Genomic DNA, 19,309 nt, shown 5'->3' on the forward strand with positions numbered 1-19,309 from the left:
TTGTGCCCTAGATAAGAGCCCCTTCCGCTCCTGGCTCCGCTGGTGTAGAAGGCTGTATGACCTCAGGGTATAACTTGAATGAATCCATGACCCGGATGCCAGTGTCCTTATCTGTGGGCCAGATCTTCACTAAGCTCTCTTTAGCTCTAAAATTCTGTGATGCTGAGCCAAATTAAGATATAATTTATGTACAGATACATTCCTGCCCCAATCTCAAAGACATAATTTCCTGTGCAGTTGATAAAGCAGAATATTTACCACCCAGTTGAAGGTAACATTTCCATCATCCCGAAAAGTTCCTCGTGTCCCTTCCCATTCGATACCCACCCCCCAGAGTAATCACTGTTCTAACTTCTGTCACCACAGATGAGTTTGACTTGTTCTTGAATTTCATATAAATGACACCAAACAATATATACTCCTTTTTTATTTGACATTTTTTGCTCAACATAATGGCAGATTCATTCGTGTCATGTTTATCAGTGGTTTTTCTTTTTTGTTGTGTGGTTTCCATTGTAATGGGTATACTACATTTTGTTTATTCCTTTTACTGATTGATCTTTGATAGTTTCCAGGTTGGGGCTATTATAAATCAAACCATTGTAGGTGTTCTTCTACAAGACATTTTATGGGCATATGCACTCATTTATCTCGGGTATACCCTTAGGAGGGCAGTTGCCGGGTCCTGGCACACATTTAACTTTATTGGAAACGGCCAACCAGTATTCCACGGTGCCCGTACTGTTCTGAGTTCCTGCCAGCAGTGTGTGAGGCGTCTGTTCTTGCCCACGGTTGCACTGTCATTGTTAGAAGATAATTTTATCCATTCTGGTGGGCATGTCGGTGTATCAGCGATCTCTAGTGATTCTTGCTGCTAACCAGTTTTTCATACGCTTAGTGGCCATTTGGATCTCTTGTGAAGTGTCTGTTAAATTTTTGCCCGTTTTTTATTAAGTTGTTTTTCTCTCATCAAGTTTAAGAGTCTTTATGGATTCTAGCTGTGAGTCTTTTGGCAGAGATACCGAGTGCCACGTACGTGATCTAACATAATACGAATTTCTTCTCTTAGGATTAGTGTTTTCCGTGTCCTGTTTCAGAAGTCTTTGTCCACCCTTAGGTCATAAAGACATTCTTCTGTTCTTTTCCAGAAACTTTGTAGTTTTAGCTTTCATACTTCAACCTCAGATTAATTTTTGTGTACGGTGTGGATTTTTCACATATAGATAACCAGGTGCTCAAGCAATTTGATTGATTTTTTTCATCTTTATTCTAAGCTTGTTAAAAGTGCAAATAAAATTATGAACTTTCCTACACTTCTACAGTGTTTCAGCTTTTCCCATTAATTAAGAGAGAACAATTTAACACGTAAGCAACCAAATGCTTCACCTATAAATGTCCTTTTAAAGTTCCTGGATGCGGCGGTCTCTGGAGCTGGTCCTCCTTCCTTTGTCTTTCCCTGTGTTGAGTCCCGAGTGCAGCAGCCGGACTAGCTGTCCTTGTACAGAGTTTTCATTAGCTCGGTCCTCCCGTCCCCTTTGGAGGGGAGCCCTCAGTAACGTATCAAGCTTTCAAGCAGTATACGTGAGGCTCGGTGCTTTTCTCTCATTGACTGCCATTGACCTTAACATACTTTTTTTTGTGGTGCTGTCTGTGGGGTAGACTGGCATCAACACATGTGTCCCCGTGTTGCAAACAGAAGAATTAAAAACCAGGTATAGAATGTAGGATCAGAAGGCAGCAGAAAAACTGTAGACCCACAGATCTGATTTAAATATGACAGCTGGTGAAAGGCTAGGTAAGTGTTGAAATCCTAACATTGCAGTAGGAATTGTAAAATCATTGTGGCCTTAAGGTGAAAAATGGCTCTTCCCACCTGCTAGTTTCCCACATGCAGAAGGCGTGTGGACATTTCTAAACTTACCTATTAGTCCATAGAAAGTGAACCACATTTAATTCTCTAAGGTTCCTTACAAATGAATCACTTGGTCTAATCTCACCATATTTTTTTTAAGATTTTATTTATTTATTTGAGAGACAGTGCACACAGCAGGGAGGAGAGGGAGAAGCAGGCTCCCTGCTCACTCTGCATGGGGCTCGATCCCAGGACCCCTGAGATCATGGCCTGAGATGAAGGCAGCCGCTTAACCGACTGAGCCACCCAGGCACCCCAATCTCACCATATTTTTAAATATATATTACTTGATCTGCAGTTCTGTTCTTCTTTTTTCATATTCGGAAGGCAAGAGTAGGCGGGAGAGGCTTAGATAAAGGGGACTGGTCCCTGGGAATGTGGCATCCACAGAGGCCATGGCAGTGGACGCCTCCCACACTTGTGGGGCCTGACCCTCCTGGCCTTGTCTCTACAGGATCAACATTGAGGCTCGGAAGTCTCCCAAGCTGTCCCGGGCTGCTCAGGAGATGTCCAGGTCTCCCCGGTTGCCGATGCGCAAGCCCTCCATTGGCTCGCCCAGCCTGACACGAAGAGAGTTTCCCTTTGAAGACATCACTCAGGTAGCACCTGGGGTCTGGGGCAGTCCCGTGTGTCTGATGCTCCCCTGCCCTTCTCACCCTCCTCAGTGTGTGCTTGATGGGGGCTGAGCCCTTGGCATGTCACCTGCACTCGCCACCCAGTCTCCATGCCTGTTGCTGCCGTTCCCGTTCCAGACACAGGGCATAGAGAACCAGAGCCCTGTTTGCCTTCCTCACCCCCCCACCGCCCTCAGGCAGGCCCCAGTACCTCCAAATCGCCCAGGACCTCCTTCCCACCGCAGACACCCCCCTGTTGCCACATGAGTCTTTTCACAGACAGCTCTGGTTGAGACTTACTCACACTTCTCCCCGCTGCTCCCTTCAGCCACTTCTGACCCTTTGGTGACTCTTGGTGTCCACAGGAGCCAGTCCCTGGTGGCGGCCACACAATCTGGCACTGCCTGTCTCTCCATCCTGGGCCCCTCGATGCCCTCCAGGTGCCGCAGCCTCACTGTTGACTGGCCTCTGTCTTTGTTTGTGCCTTTCCTGTGCCTGGGTCACCAGGGTCACCTGGCTCACCCTCTCTGTCCCCTCTTCTTCTGCCAACACGCTTCCAGATAGAACTTGTCGTGAAGGCTTCCTTCCCTGAGTCAGCCCCAGCGATCCCAAAGCATCTTGTTTGTAACTGCTTTATAACATTTCTCAGTGACCTCCTTGTCTGCAAATAATTGTAAGCCTCCATTGGGTTATAAGCTCTTTGAGGAGCTGTATTTTATTCATCTTTATTATTGCTCCTCAAACACATATACACACATGGCTTAAGCATACTGATAATTTTTTACAATGTTTTTGGTTGAATTGAATGAGGAAACAGATAATCGGCTAGTTTGGGGACACACCAGTATCAGTGCAACTGGTGTTTCCAGGAGAAATAGCGAGTATAGAAATGGATTCAGAGCTAGGTATACCCTCTCTAGTTCAGTGACTGGAGAGAAAGGAGAGGTGAAGGAAAACGCACCCAGAGCACCTTGGTGGCCTTTTTAACCGACGCACATGTGGACACACTGGAACCCATCTGCTCCTCACCCCCCACCTGTGAATCTCGGCTCAGTGAGCCACCATCCAGAAACACGTGCTTGACATGTTCTCGTTAGCTTTTGGTCTTAGAAAGGGTCAAACGATACAGAGAATGAGTATTTCCAGCACTGCCCACCTGTGACTTTTTTAAGCAGAAGTGTTAACATTCTTAGTTCCTAAGTGCTCGATAGAAAATAGGAAAATAGATTGTGATTCTTCTTTTCCTTTTTTTCCTCCCCACAGCACAACTATCTTGCTCAGGTCACGTCTAATATCTGGGGAACCAAGTTTAAGATTGTGGGCTTGGCTGCTTTCCTGCCAACCAACCTCGGTGCAGGTAAAAACCACGTCCTCTTCTCTGCCTGCTCTCCCTTTGGAACTGAGACTACAAAGACAATTCAGATGAGCTCTTATGGCACCAAAAGATTAGCATGTACTTTATTTACCTCCAAACCTTGACTCTACCCACTGTGATTTTGCAAAAATCAGAATGACTACTCAGATTGGTTTTTTGCCAGCAGAGCTTTCTTTTTTTCTTCTTCTTTTTTTTTTTTTTTTATGTAAGTCCTGACTTATGAAAAGACAGAGCCAGCTGCAGTCTCTAACAGAGATTTGATAGGTTTCTGATTATTGTAACTTCTGGCCTTTTGCTGTGGGCAGATTTTACCAGGGTCTTTAGGTTCTTGCGTCAGCAGGAAGTTGAAGAGAAAGCGTTAAAGACTGTAAGGGGCTGGTTGACTGTTAGTACAGCTCTGTGGGGCAGATCCTTATAGATTGCACCTAGAGTCCCAGATAAATACCCTCTCCGTCAGAAGTTTAAGACACCGAGGAAAACAACCAAGGGAGTAAAAGCTGGGCTAGAACCCAGCATTTGCGTTCTTTCTGTACTTCTGATCAAATGAGTAGTACTAACGTGTCATGTTTCCCCGGGGACAGTGAAGGAATGAAGTGACAGAAGGTCCTTTTCAGAGCAGCTTCATGCCAATAAGCACATCCCCAGGTGGGCTGCGGACACGCGCTGCCCCCTAGCCTTACTAGATTGCCTCATCATTTGGCACGCACACCTCTCGCTGGAAGGCCGGGCTTGCCTGTGGGTGGGGGTCCCATCTTGAACGGCTCTGCGTAACCTACTAAAAATGGTTTTTGGAAAATTCTGCATCTGCCTGCTGGAGTTGATTCAGACACGGTTAGATCCTTTCAGGTAAATAATTTTTGCAAAGCAGATGTTAAAAAGACCTATGCCGTGCATGCGTCTTCAGAGGCCTATTGTGCCGCGTTTGGATGTTTCATTTTGAGGTTTCTCAACTCAAAGAAAAAGAAGAATAAAAGTAAAACATAAAACTGACTTAGAAAATAACAATAGGCTGTTCCTGCACATAGTGCAGAGAAATCTCTCATAATACTTTCAACCCCTGGGAAGGCCCTGACGACTAGGGAAGTGTGTTCTTCAGTAAAGCAGCCGTGCCCTGCTGACGCACACGTGGATTCTAGCAACCGCACTCGGAGTGTCCTGTTGCCCCATCCGTGGTTGAGAACTGAGCCATCTGCCTACAGTTCACACTGAAAAGAGGAATGAAGTTCTAATGCATCTTTTCCTTCTGGATATTAAATAGATCCACACATAAGTCAGCAAGGACCTTGAGACGGGAGAACTTGTAAGTGCCCTCAAGGTACATGGTGCTCCAGTGTGAGGAGTTCAAGTGCCCAGGATAAAAGCTTTCTGTAGGACTGCAGTGAAATCATTGTCCTGATCACAGACCATTTAAAAAAAAGAGGTTTTAGCTATTACTATTCATCTGTCAAGCTAAGAGAATTTTCCACTTGATCCTATCTCTTGGATTCTAGAAGACGTGTAAGTTACATGACGCCCTATTAAATAATCTTGGGCACTCTAATGGATTTTAAAAGTGAGTACTGTTGCATATATTTTATATCGGATAATTTGTTTCTTTCAATTAGAATTCTCTAGCCCATGAAATTTTATTTTTGACTTTTTGCTTTCTCAATTTAAAAAAATAAAGAATAAATTACAAATTCAAAAGATTTGAAGCAGTATACAGTAAAACTCTCTCTGATCGTCACCTCTGGCCACCTTTTTTTTTTCCCCTGGAGGCAACTGATGTTATTTTTTTAATCCCTCCTGAGATTTTAAATTTTATCTCTTTTATCAATCTGAACAACAAAGAATAGCACTTTAATGCATTAATTTTTAAGCTGTAGAGAACCATCCAGAATTTTTAAGCCAAAATTCACATTCTCTTTTGTGGGCAAGAGAGATGAACACATGAATAAGGCCTGAGTCTTATTGGAAAAGTCATCTTTGCCAAAACCAGCCCAAGCGCTAGCCTGACAGAGGCATTTCATCAGAGAAGGCTTACTGGGCCTCAGGAGTGAGAGCCGGTCAGCCACTGGGTGTTAAGTGGGGACAGCTATGGAGACGGAGCTGTCCTAACCAAAAAATGAGAGTAACAGTAATAATTCAAGAACTTCTACTTACCTCACAAGAAAGAGCATTAAGCATAAAACAAAGTTGATCCTGACTTTAACCTACTGTGAAACCTAAATTCAGATTCTTCGTTTTTAACTAATTTTGTCTCCTCTAAGTATTTGAGTTGCCATCCAGGCATTGTCTTAAATGTCCCTATGGATCAAATAAAACCTTAGCATGTAAAGAAATGGTATGGAAGTTCTCTAAATCTCTGTCCCAGTCATGAAGTTGAAGTTGAAAGTCAGGAAGACAAGAATCCAGTCCTGAGTAAGGGCAGTGTTTTATTCTGACCTGACCCCTGTCACCCCTGTCTCCTGGGTTGCCTGAGATCCCCCCTGAGCTTGGCAGTCTGCTTATCACAACTATTTTAACTAAATTAGAATTCTGATCACAAATGAGGCTTTAAAAAAACATATTTATCCTATCCCAGCTCATTCCAGAAAAGCATGTTAAGTCTAGGACAGGTTTTTGACATTTGAAATATGTGGTTCTGTAGACACACCGCTTAGCCAAGTGTTTGGGCTAGACAGAGAATTTGCTGTTAGGGAATCCAAAGCATGGCTGGGGTGGCCAGTGGTGTGTGGGAGGGAGACGAAGGGCTGCTGTCAGACTTTCCCCTGCCTTTTGGTGGCAGGGACACCACGGCCCCATTTTTCTTCCTGTGACTTGCTGGCGCCTTGGCTGTCCTTGTGCACGTCTCTGTTAACAGTGCTTTCCTCCTTCCGCCCAGTAATCTATAAAACCAGCCTCCTGCATCTCCAGCCGCGGCAGATGACCATCTATCTCCCGGAGGTTCGGAAGATTTCCATGGACTATGTTAACTTACCCGTCTTCAACCCAAATGTTTTCAGTGAAGATGAAGATGACTTACCAGGTGTGTTCTTAGGGGATCGTGACGGGGACAGAGTGGTAAGTAATGGAGAATTACAGCACGTCAGTCCGTGCCTGCTGCCTCGGGTTTGGAAAAGGTACAACTTCCTCAGTTGGTGGGTGTGGTGAAAGGTCGTACTGTCACTGGTTTGGGGAAGAGGGGAGCTACCAGAGCAAGGATGATGAAGGTGACCATGACACCTCATGTCCACAGAGCATTCTACCATCTAGTTTTATCTTCACAGTGGTCCTTAGTCATGTGCCCAGTTAGAGAAGTTAACAAGACTGATGAGAACTCCACAAAATCAGAACTGAAACTGGCTGTCATTGGCCCTAGGCTAGCCCTCATCCTTTCAGCCCCTGTTTAGAGAGCGGCATCACTCCCGTGGTCCTGTGGCGCCCACAGAGCCCAGTGTCTCAAACCCGCCCCATCTCCAAGACAGAAAGCCTTTACGTTCAGACATCTCTCTCCCAGGGTACAACGCACAGCTCAGTGTACAGAAGCCTGGTCTGAGTTAAAGGTGAATTCTGGCACAAGCTTTTTTTTTTTATTTTAAAGATTTTATTTATTTATTCGACAGAGATAGAGACAGCCAGCGAGAGAGGGAACACAAGCAGGGGGAGTGGGAGAGGAAGAAGCAGGCTCATAGCGGAGGAGCCTGATGTGGGGCTCGATCCCATAACGCCGGGATCACGCCCTGAGCCGAAGGCAGACGCTTAACCGCTGTGCCACCCAGGTGCCCCATGGCACAAGCTTTTAAAATCCCAGTTTCCAGATTTTCAAGTATCTATAGCTTCTTAAATTAATTTAAATGTTTTCTACGGGAGAAGGGACCCTATTTTGATTAACAGAGTAGAATGATTTCTAAGTAGTCTGCTGGTTATTTCCATGTAACTTCTCAAAAATACTTACCTGTAATTTTATAAATATGAAGACTTCTCTACTTAGAACCAAAAAGGGTTCTGAAAGAGGAATCCTACATGGGCCACTGACTTCTCCTGTATCTGGTGGTTCTGGAACAGAGGGGCTATGATCCTCGCCGTGGGACAGGGAAGGACACGTGGACCAGCGCAGGCTCTGAACTTCGGGGCGGGGGGACAGTTGTTTACCTTCTCTTAGCCCAGTTGTTTACCTTCTTCACAGGTTTTTGCCTGTAAAATTATTTGTACAGTACTTTCTGACAGTAGCCGTCCTTGGTTTTCTGATGGTTATAGCTTTCCTCACAGGTGGAGCAGGTGTTCTAGACTATTGAAGTCCTAATGGGCAAGGTTTTGCAACCACATAAACCTGCCGTTTGGTGAAGCCTCACGCACTTGAGCTTTATAGTACATCCCCTGCAATTTCAGAATCTTGGATTTAGAAGTATCTTTTACACTTTCAAAATAACGCCCTCCCCGTGCTCCCAGAATGTGACTAATACAGCTCCCCCTAATGCTCAGCCTTTGCTGCTGCTGTTTCTGGCTAGCCTTCCCGGTCAGAGGGGGGAGAATTTTGTCTCAGGGCTTGCACTTAATGCTGGTGACAGACTCTTCTCTTTAGCAGGGAAGACACCTGCCCTCAGTACTCTGTGCCGATGGGTGAACATCTGGAGGAGGGATCTGAGCAGGAATAATAAAACACTTGAGACAGGACCCAGATTCATGCAGCCAGGAGATAGTTACATCTCACACTAGAGGGCCCCAGGGAAGGGGGTAGTCTGTGTCTGGAACCAAGGGTGGGCTTAACTTTTTTTAAAAGATTTATGTATTTATTTGAGAGAGAGAGCATGAGTGGGGTGCAGCAGGCAGAGGGAGAGGGAGAGGCAGATTCCCTGCTGAGCAGGGCAGCCATGGGGTCAATCCCAGGACCCTGGGATCGTGACCTGAGCCAAAGGCAGACGCTCAACCCACTGAGCCACCCAGGCGCCCCGGACTTAGCTTTTGATGAACTAGCTGCCTTCATTCTGTGGTTCTGATAAAAGGTCAGACAGCCTTTACAATTAGCTGGTTAAATCCTGTTTCCTGCTCATATACTAGTTGCCACATAGCACTTAAAGGCCCAAATAAGCAAACTTGCCAGTGCTCAATGGTACTTTTAAACAGGGCAGTCTAAGACAGTGGTTCTGAGCCCCTGCCTGTGGTCTGTAGATCATTGTTCAGATTCTTGCTTCATTAAATTCCCTCTTCGTACAAATAGGTTATACTTACAGGGTTTTACAGAGGAGGGGCTGTACCTTACATATTGTTTGAAATGCTGAAAAGCAGATAAATTAGGAACTGATCCTTCCCTAATAATGCTTATTTGCTAGAAGATTCTTTTCATTGGTATCTCTACTACATTTTACATGGTTTTATTTATAGAAACTTAATTATGTACAAATTTTACATACATATCTGCTGCATAATACTTCCCATATTAACCAATCCATAATTGTGAATAACCCTACTCAGACCCTGGGCCTTATGAGTGCTCAGTGGAGTGTCATGCTGTACCATACATGGCTCTCTTCTTGCATGAAAGAGCGGGCCGTTTTATGAATTCATGAGTAAAGAGCATCTTTAAACAGTGAAGTATTATTAAAAAAAAAAAAAAAAAAAAGACAAAACCAGCTAAGTATGTGCCATGGTACCATCTAGGTACCAAACTCAGAAGGTTCAAAAGTATATTCATTGAAAAGCTTTGCCTGTGTCCTTCCAGAAGCCTTAGGGAAACTTTGTATAAACTTGTGTGAAAGGTCTAGCTTTCCCCAGCAAACACATCTCCATCTATAACAATTGCATTTTTTATTGTATCACCTATTCTGACCCAGTTTCAGGGCACTGTTTTGTAAGCAGTTCATTTTTCTCTTTTCCTTCCAGTGACGGGAGCATCTGGTGTGCCTGAGAACAACCCACCTTGCACCGTGAACATCCCCATCGCACCCATCCACAGCTCCGCGCAGGCCATGTCCCCCACTCAGAGCATAGGCTTGGTGCAGTCCCTGCTTGCCAATCAGAATGTGCAGCTGGACGTCCTGACCAATCAGACCACGGCAGTGGGGACCTCTGAGCACGGAAGTGAGAGTGCCACCCAATACCCAGTCTCCAACCGCTACTCCAACCCTGGACAGGTGATCTTCGGAGGTGTGGAGATGGGCCGCATCATCCCAAACCCTGCTCAGCTGTCCCTGCCGCCGCCAGCACAGGGGGCGATCCAGCTGTCGGTGGTGGACCATGGAGACCGAGACCATGACCACCTGCAGAAGTCCACCAAGGCCCTGCGGCCAGTGGCACAGCTGGCTGCCGAAGGGGACGCAGTGGTGTTCAGTGCCCCACAGGAGGTCCAGGTGGCAAAGATGAATCCCCCACCCCCCTACCCGGGAACCATCCCCGCTGCCCCCACCACGGCAGCGCCCCCGCCCCCGCTGCCGCCCCCGCAGCCCCCGGTGGACACGTGCCTGAAGAAGGGCGACTTCTCGCTATACCCCACAGCGGCACATTACCAGACGCCCCTGGGCTATGAGAGGATCACCACCTTTGACAGCAGCGGCAACGTGGAGGAGGTGTGCCGGCCTCGGACGCGGATGCTCTGCTCACAGAACACCTACACCCTCCCCGGCCCGGGCAGTTCGGCCACCCTGAGGCTCACCGCCACCGAGAAAAAGGTCCCCCAGCCCTGCACCAGTGCGACCCTGAATCGCCTGACGGTCCCCCGCTACTCCATCCCGACGGGAGACCCACCCCCATACCCCGAAATAGCCGGCCCGCTGATGCCCGGCCGGGGCGCAGCCCAGAGGCCAGACAGTCTCATCCACGCCACGCTGCGCAGGAACAACCGCGAGGTGGCGCTCAAGGCGGCGCAGCTGGCTGAGCCCCCGCGGGCCCCGCCGCCCCACCCGCCCAAGCCCAAGGGCGCGGCGCAGTTCCCAGCGCGGCCCCCTCCGGCCCTGTACACTTGCAGCCAGTGCAGCGGCGGGGGCGCGGTGGGGCGGCCCGAGCCGGGCGGGGGTGTGGGGGGCGCGCAGCCAGGCTCGGGCCTGGCGCACGCTGCCAGCACCTCCCCCCTGACCTCCCAGTCGTCCTACAGCCTCCTGAGCCCACCCGACGGCGCCCGCGACCGTGCGGACTACGTTAACTCGGCCTTCACCGAGGACGAGGCGCTGGCCCAGCACTGTCAGGTGGAGAAGCCCCTGAGGCACCCCGCGCTGACCGAAGCTGCTGTGGCCGTGAAACGGCCACCCCCTTACCAGTGGGACCCTGTGCTGGGGGAGGACATTTGGATTCCTCAGGAAAGGACAGCACAGACTGCAGTGCCCAATCCTCTGAAATTGCCCCCTCTTATAGTAGGTCAGAGCCAGCACCTGGATGTGTCCCGAGTGCCCTTTGTCTCCCCGAAGTCTCCCACCAGTCCTACTGCCACTTTCCAAACAGGCTATGGGATGGGAATGCCGTATCCAGGAAGCTATAACACACCCCCTTTGCCGGGAGTGCAGACTCCCTGCTCCCCAAAAGATGCCCTGTCCCCCACACCGTTTGCACCGCAGGAGTCCACCGTGGTTCTGCAGCCAGCTTACCCACCCAGCCTCTCCTACTGCACCCTGCCCCCCATGTATCCAGGAAGCAGCACCTGCTCGAGTTTACAGCTGCCACCTATCGCCTTGCACCCCTGGAATTCCTACAGCCCTTGCCCGCCTGTGCAAAACCCCCAGGGCACTCTGCCCCCCAAGGCACACCTGGTGGTAGAGAAGCCCCTGGTGTCCCCACCGCCCACCGACCTCCAAAGCCACTTAGGTACTGAGGTGATGGTAGAGACCACAGACAACTTCCAAGAAGTCCTCTCCCTGACGGAAAGCCCAGTCCCCCAGCGGACAGAGAAGTTCGGAAAGAAGAACCGGAAGCGCCTGGACAGCCGAGCAGAAGAAGGAAACGTTCAGGCCATCACGGAGGGCAAAGTGAAGAAGGAGGCGCGGACTTTGAGTGACTTTAATTCCCTGATCTCCAGCCCCCGCCTGGGGAGAGAGAAGAAGAAAGTGAAGAGTCAGAAAGACCAGCTGAAGTCAAAGAAATTGAACAAGACGAATGAGTTCCAGGACAGCTCCGAGAGCGAGCCCGAGCTTTTCATCAGTGGGGACGAGCTGATGAACCAGAGCCAGGGAAGCAAGAAAGGCTGGAAGAGCAAGCGGAGCCTGAGGACGGCCAGCGAGCTGGAAGAGTTCAAGTGCCGGAAAGCCAGTGAGAAGGAGGATGGGCGGTTGGGCAGCCAGGGCTTCGTGTATGTCATGGCCAACAAGCAGCCTCTGTGGAATGAAGCCACCCAGGTGTACCAGTTGGACTTCGGGGGGCGGGTGACCCAGGAGTCGGCCAAGAACTTCCAGATCGAGCTGGAGGGGCGGCAGGTAAGAAAACATGTCCCGGGGCATGGCCAGAATCTCTCTGTCTGGTCTTGACTGGTTGGTGGTGGGGGGAGTGGAGGGAAGGGTAAAAACCTGGTGAAGGAAATCCGTGCTTTGGCCTGCTGGGAGCCCAATGAGAAATGGAAAACCACTGCTGTCTCTTAAGTGGAGCGGATCGCGGTTGTCATTTACAGCGTGCCCGTTGCTCACTTCTATTTACTGATCATCAAAGCAATACGTACTGATTCTTCAAAGTCGGATGATTCTGCGAGATGCAGGAGGAAAACTAGCAGGCCCCTCCCTGCCCAGCCCCCAGCCCACTCCCAATCCCTGCTCTCCCAGACATGTTCCTTCAGCTCTGTTTTTCCGGGGGTTTGACAATATATCTGTAACGAATGTCTTCCCACTTCTGTTGATTGATTTTTCAGTTTTTCACATCATGTGTTGACTTCTTCCTGAGGAATAGGAGGGTTTATTTTCTTCACCCCCACTGCCATACATACTCACATGTGAACTCCCCCCTTTTCTTACTTTACGTAGTCATTGATTATCCCATTATGCCAATATATATGATTTATAACTGAGCCACAGATTATGGTTAATATTTCCTTTTTTATTATATAGTTTTTCTTTCCCTAGACATAATAATTAGCCAGTGTTTGTTTGCTTATTTCTGTGTATTTATGACTACGTCATTCCCCGATTCTCTGGCATAATGTAAATCCCCTCCTGGTACATTAGGCACTGGGTGATTTGTCACTTCTTCCTCCTACAACCTGAAATAGTAGCTCTAACCCTGCTGCGTAGCTGTCATTCTGGGAACACACCTCTTCACCATCCTGGGAATTCCCTTCACCTCGCATATTTAAGTCTCACTTTCATTAATTCACTCACAAATATTTATTGAGCACCTGCTGTATGCCTGGCAATCCTCTGAGCCAGGAGTCGGCAGATGGTGACCCACGGACCAGTCTGACCTGCTGCCTCTTTTTATAAACCTTTATTGGAACACAGCCATGTCCATCCCCTTAAATATTGGCTAAGGCTGCTTTTGTCCTACAACGGGGTTAGAGTTGTGGCAAAGACCCTGTGACCTACAAAGCCTAAAACATTTATCATCAGCCCTTCACAGAGTTTGCCAACCTTTCTCCAAGTGCTGAAACTAGAGCCCTGAGGAAAATAGAGAAAGTCCCTGTCCTCATGGAATTTACTAAAAATGGAGGAAAGACCATAAACTAATAAATATATATACCATGTTATATGGTGGTATAATGTGGTCACAGAAGTACTGAAATGACAAAGGCAAGCTCAAGAGATGGAGCAAGGGGGCAGGGGGAGGGAGGCGGACTGTGTTTTTATGCCTCCCTGAGCCGGGACATCTGACCGTGACCGTTGTGTCTCCTAACCCTTTATTAGCCTATAGATTCTTTCTTAGATTTTTTCATTCTCCTTTCTGTTTCCTTGGTGAGGAGACCACTTTATTTGATCCGTGGAGCTTTCCATGCTCTGAATTTTTGCTCATTATCTTCCCACTGCATGTTTCACATGTTCCCTCCCCCTCTTTATTTCTGACCAACTCATAGTTAGATCAAGAAGCTTGATCAGGGGCGCCTGGGTGGCTCAATCGTTAAGCGTCGGCCTTCAGCTCAGGGCGTGATCCTGGAGTCCTGGGATCAAGCCCCACGTCCGGCTCCCTGCTCTGCTTGGAGCCTGCTTCTTCCTCTCCTCCCCCTGCTTGTGTTCCCTGCTTGTGTTCCCTCTTTCGCTGGCTGTCTCTCACTGTGTCAAATAAATAAATAAAATCTTTTTTTTTCAAAGATTTTATTTATTTGACAGAGATAGAGACAGCCAGCGAGAGAGGGAACACAAGCAGGGGGAGTGGGAGAGGAAGAAGCAGGCTCATAGCGGAGGAGCCTGATGTGGGGCTCGATCCCATAACGCCAGGATCACGCCCTGAGCCGAAGGCAGACGCTTAACCGCTGTGCCACCCAGGCGCCCCAATAAATAAAATCTTAAAAAAAAAAAAAATAGAAGAAGAAGCAGCTTGATCAGAGTCACCTTGGTTGGCAGACCTGTCTCCTGGATGGGGCTGTGCCCTTTCCTCAGGAGCCACTCAGACGTGGTTGTGTTTCCCACCTTGTGTTCTTTTCATGCCTTTGCTTCTCTGCCCATTCCACCCCCACCCCAGGTGATGCAGTTTGGAAGGATTGATGGCAATGCGTACATTCTGGACTTCCAGTACCCCTTCTCAGCTGTGCAGGCCTTTGCGGTTGCCCTGGCCAACGTGACTCAGCGCCTGAAGTGAAAAGACTGGTCTGGGGCGGAGAGAGAGGCAAAGGAGCCTTCTCAGAGAGGTCTCCTCGCACTGCTCAAGGAGTCGCCCGGGGCCCCAGGTGCCTGGGGACCAGAAGACAAGAGCAAAACTGGAAGAATCCCTCAGGCCCAGGAGAGGGGACTGACCTTTAATTGTTGTCGTTTGTTTGGGCTTTTATAATCCTTATTGTTTCTCTTTCTTCTTTCTTTTTAAACAAAAAGAGAATACAGAAGGGTAGTATTTGGAAGCAGAGGGTGCGAGGCACCTGGTGTTCTTTTAGGAAACACGGTTGCTGCGGAAATGCCCTACTGCGCTGCTTCTGTCAGCTGCCAGGACAAGGGGCCCTTCCGAAGGAAGGCAGACTGCCATCCCGCCTGCTGTTCTTTTAGACCAGGGAGTGTGCATTCTTTCCGTTCTCCACACATCTAGCTTTATTACTCCCCCTTCTCATAACCACTAGAGTGAAAACAAAAAACTTTCTCAAAAGACAACCAAAAGTCCTGACGGTACAGGTTCTTTTAGGGGGGACATTGAACTCACACACGGCCTGTTACTTCCCCAGAGTGGCTTGGTTCGTGAAGGTGTTACGGCAGCTGCGCTGTGCTTGACCCGGAGAAGCAGGCTGTGTCCAGGTGCTCTTAGCAGGTGTAAATACAGTTTGCTCGTGCTGATGCGGGAGGAAGGAGCTCCTGCACATGGACACGTGGGTGGCGTGCACAGTGTGACTGAGATAGTACAGGGGCTCTGCGCCTCTCTGGAGGGTGTTCGCTCTGAAGACCCCGCCAGTTCTAGAACATGCTAGAATTCCATAGGTCAGTGAGGTCTGTCTTCGGGAGAAGGTGAGAGACAAAATGGAGAGATCCTGGCATGTGGTCGGGTAGCGACCTTGTCACCTAGTGCCCTGGGCAGTCACTAGGCACTCACTTGCTGAAAAGCAACCTTTGTCCCCTCCCCCCTTCTGTTTAATCTGGAAAGTGTGGCAGAAGGCATTCTCCTTCCCAGTAGAAAAGTGTGCCACACTTTCTAAAAATGCTGAGGATAGTAATTTGAAAGCACGCCTTTCTTCTCAGCCACATTAAAATTCAGTTGATTAGAGGTGTTTTCTAATAGTTCAGAAATGTAACAAAATTGTAAACATTTGCCAGGGTATTAAAAGATAGAGGTAGAGTCATCTCTTTGAAAAAAGTCCCACAATTGTATCTAGGAGAAAAAAAAGTTCTCTATTAACTGTACAGTTTACTGAGGAGATAAACCACTGGGAACACACTATTATATAGTACTTAGCTGGTTAATTACAAAAAAGAAAAAAACCAGAAATCCCCCGAGATTGTCTTTTCCCTCCATCCTCCTCCTCCTTAGGGGACACTTTGGGCAACATTCAGCCCTGATAACAAAACCCAGTGTGCTGTTGTCAGTTGCTCAGACCTGTGATGTTTGGGGCAGGAGCGCAGGGACTGTCTGTGATGTTTGGGGCAGGAGCGCAGGAACTGTCTGCTGGCAGAGCGCCCTCAACTTGGACTTTGTTTGGAGCAGACAAACGAAAGACACTGTAGAAAAGTCTTGAAAGTATGTATTTTTACATTCCTTGTTTTGGTTTAAAAACTAGAAAAGAAACTGGCCCATTCCTTCCCCACAGCAAGATGAGATCACTCACCATTCTCTCCAAACCCTGAAGAAACACAGGTGAGGACATCTCTCAACTAACATCCGAGTTTTCCATCTTTTATTTTAAAATATTCAACCTGATTCTTTGTGGGTAAATTCTTTGAGGAAGAATTTAGCAGTGTATTCAGAATTATATAATTCTTTTATAGGAGTTTCTGTAGCTTGGTAAGATGTTTCAATGCTTATTATTAGTTGTGCAATAATGGTTATGGCCTATTTCTAAAATAATTTAAATGCAGTTCCCCTGTTTTGTTGTCCAAGAGATTATTTATCTTGCTTTAATAGTGTTCTTAGGAATTATTTTGTTACTATGTACTGGTGAGTTATGCCCATTTTATTTATTTAGAAAAATAGTGTGTTTGTAATGAGTTATTTGGTAGCAGCATATTTTGCTGCGAGAAATAAAGAGGATATGATAGAAGGTGTTTTGCTGGACAATTTGTAACTTTTCTAATTGGGAAAAAATTCCTATTTATCCTTTAAAGGTAATTTTTTTTTTTTGCATTCTTTGGTATTGATTATATACAGAGGAGTCGATTTCTTTGAGATGACATATCCTAAAATGATATTGCCCCCTCTTTGAACATTTTCTTTTTAATTAAAAATAAAAGGTGCTATGAAATGAAAAGAGGAATGAGAGCAGCAAAGGAAGGCATTATTGTCAGTAAATGTCCGTTTTCCAGATTCTTGGATTGGTTCTTAAGATACAGAGACCATGAGAAAATACATTTTAGAACTTTTCTTACTAAGAGCAAATATAGGGGGAAATCCTTGGAATAAAAACTGCAAATATATTTGTGAAGACAAAGTGAGTATTTGTAGCAAATAATTGAACTTTCTAAATCTGGGCTCACTCCCCAAAAGGCCTCTTCGGCACGTGGAGACAGAGGCCTCGTCTGGGGAGGTTTGCGGACCCGAGGGGCAGCAGCTGCGCAGCTCTGTGCTCTGTACTCTGGCCCAGGGGCGGAAACAGTCTCCCGCCACTCGTCCTTACACCCACGTCCACGGCGCTCGTAATGTGGTATCTTTTAAGTTGATGGTGCTGGTGTCGCTTATTTTAAAAATCGTTTTCATTCAGTCTCAATTTATTAAATACTACTAAAGTCAGTACTTTAAACGGCAGGATTCTCTAATACTTCGTGTTAATTAATAGCAACTTATGAATATTACGATACCTCATTGAATCTCTAAATTTAAAAACATCAGCCCAGTCAGCTACATAAAGAATCCATCCCTTATGGAGGGAAGCAGTGTATTAACATATAAAGACCAATTTTAAATTTGTTTCAACTCTAATCTCATCAAACCAAAGGCAGATTTGTGTACAGTATATCCACTGAATGTACATCCTAAGAAAAATTGGTGCCAAGGAAGCAGGAAAATGTCAAGGCTCGATGGCAGTGTCAGTCAGAATTTTGCAGGTTAGTCTTTGTCCCCTGTGTCCATTGCTCCCCAGTTGAGTGTCCCATGAGGAGAAGCAAAAACATGTACATTCATCTTGTAATCCTCTCGATCCTGGGGTCAGGCCTGCCCTGCCGCAAAGCTGGAGGGTGACCTCGGGCTTCCATTTGTCCCCCTGTAAAATGAAAGGGACGACCTGGCCTGGACAAAATTCTCAACTCCTGTCCAGCTGTAACAGCCTGAGGGCTCAAAATGTGACCATCTCCTCATTCCACTGTACGAACTTGGAAGGTATGTTTCAAAATAATTGCCTTTTTACAGAGAAGATTTCTTTTCCGGCATTAATGAGCTATCTGGTGAATGTAAACCGTGCGTTTAAAATCATCTCCAGCAGGTTCACCTCTAGAAACAAATGCTTTCGGAATGGTCTTTGTTCTCCCAAATCACACGAAAGCACCAGTGCGTTTCAGGTAAGACACGGGAGCCTCCCCATGCGTGGGCCCTGCGCGGTGGACACCCTGGAGAACAGCCCTAAAATAAGTCAGCCTTTGCCCCCGCAAGCCATAGAGTGGGTTGAAAAAAGAACAAAGGAGTCCGTGCCCAGGCTGACGTGAATTCTTGAGTGTCTTCTGCAGTGTTACATTATCTGCAAGTTGAAAACATTTTTTGAAAGGAACCCATTGTGCCCCTCTGTGGGCCATCTATCCCTTGGCCAAGTCAATAGTTGTGAACAAAGTTACTTGAGACAAAATGTGTCAGAACTGTTCTTTGAGCTCCTGGGATTTTGTCGTCACACACGATTCAGATTTGTCACCGTCTGTGTATCCCTTAGCTCTGGCTGATGGAAACTCCGAGGGGTTGTGGCTTATTTTGTTTTCATTTCTTCGGCTTTGTGCAATTTTCTTGTAACTTGTACCAATATTTTCTGTTTACAAGTTCTTTTTAAGGGGAGGGGGAGGGTTCTAAGATCTTGTTGTTTGTTGTAGATAAATTTTTTTTCGTGTTGTAGAAAAGCATGGGTTATGCGTTTGACTGAAAAAGGCACTGTATTATTTACCAAAGGGGTATTGTTTTTGCATTTGTTTATAAATGCATTATTTTGGTACTGTAAATTTGGACATGATTTCTGAGTTTATTACTACTGGTATTTTCTTTTTCCTTTCCTTTTTTTTTTTTTTTTTTTAATACTGTAAGTGCACGATGCAGGTGCACAGGTCCCAGACCAAACCAGACCACCAGCATGTTCTTATCCAAACCTTGGGAATAGCACGCTGCTGTGTGCGCCTCAGTCCTACCGGTGTTGCTTTGTTTTTCAGTTCCAGCATCCTGCTTTGTTTTACTTTCCAAGCAAGATCTGTTGAGATTCCCACTTGCATTCTAACGAGCTCACCCTTATTTGCCTCTCTTCTGATGTATTTTGTGTATTAGATTGTGTGGGAGGTATTCTAGAAGGCATTAATGGTTTGCATTCAAAATGACGTGGTTTGTCCAAATTATTTTCTGTCTTTATTATTGAGATGGATTAATCTCCTTATTTTTTTCTTGATGATTTGAAGTTGTAAAAGTCCAGCTATTGCTTAATAAAATTTTGCAGATCAAAAAAAAAAATTACTTGTGTGCAGAACTCAGGTATGGGTCTCGAGTCCTCTGAGAAGGTATCACCGCTCTCCATTG

At 46.9% G+C, this 19,309-nt stretch overlaps 1 protein-coding gene across 1 annotated transcript in view; it reads left to right on the forward strand.

Annotated features, from left to right (window-relative positions):
- Positions 1 to 19,243, forward strand: part of TULP4 (TUB like protein 4) — a 191,699-nt gene extending 172,456 nt beyond the window's left edge. The window contains exons 12-16 of the mRNA XM_040628010.1: positions 2,367 to 2,511; positions 3,790 to 3,883; positions 6,765 to 6,908; positions 9,743 to 12,258; positions 14,444 to 19,243. Coding sequence (XP_040483944.1) covers positions 2,367 to 2,511; positions 3,790 to 3,883; positions 6,765 to 6,908; positions 9,743 to 12,258; positions 14,444 to 14,560 — 3,016 coding nt within the window. The 3' untranslated portion in view covers positions 14,561 to 19,243. The remainder of the gene's footprint in view (positions 1 to 2,366; positions 2,512 to 3,789; positions 3,884 to 6,764; positions 6,909 to 9,742; positions 12,259 to 14,443) is intronic.
- The last annotated feature ends 66 nt before the right edge of the window (positions 19,244 to 19,309 follow it).

This window comes from Ursus maritimus, unplaced genomic scaffold (genome assembly GCF_017311325.1).
Source record: "Ursus maritimus isolate PB19 unplaced genomic scaffold, ASM1731132v1 scaffold_13, whole genome shotgun sequence".
Taxonomy (NCBI): Eukaryota; Metazoa; Chordata; class Mammalia; order Carnivora; family Ursidae; genus Ursus; species Ursus maritimus.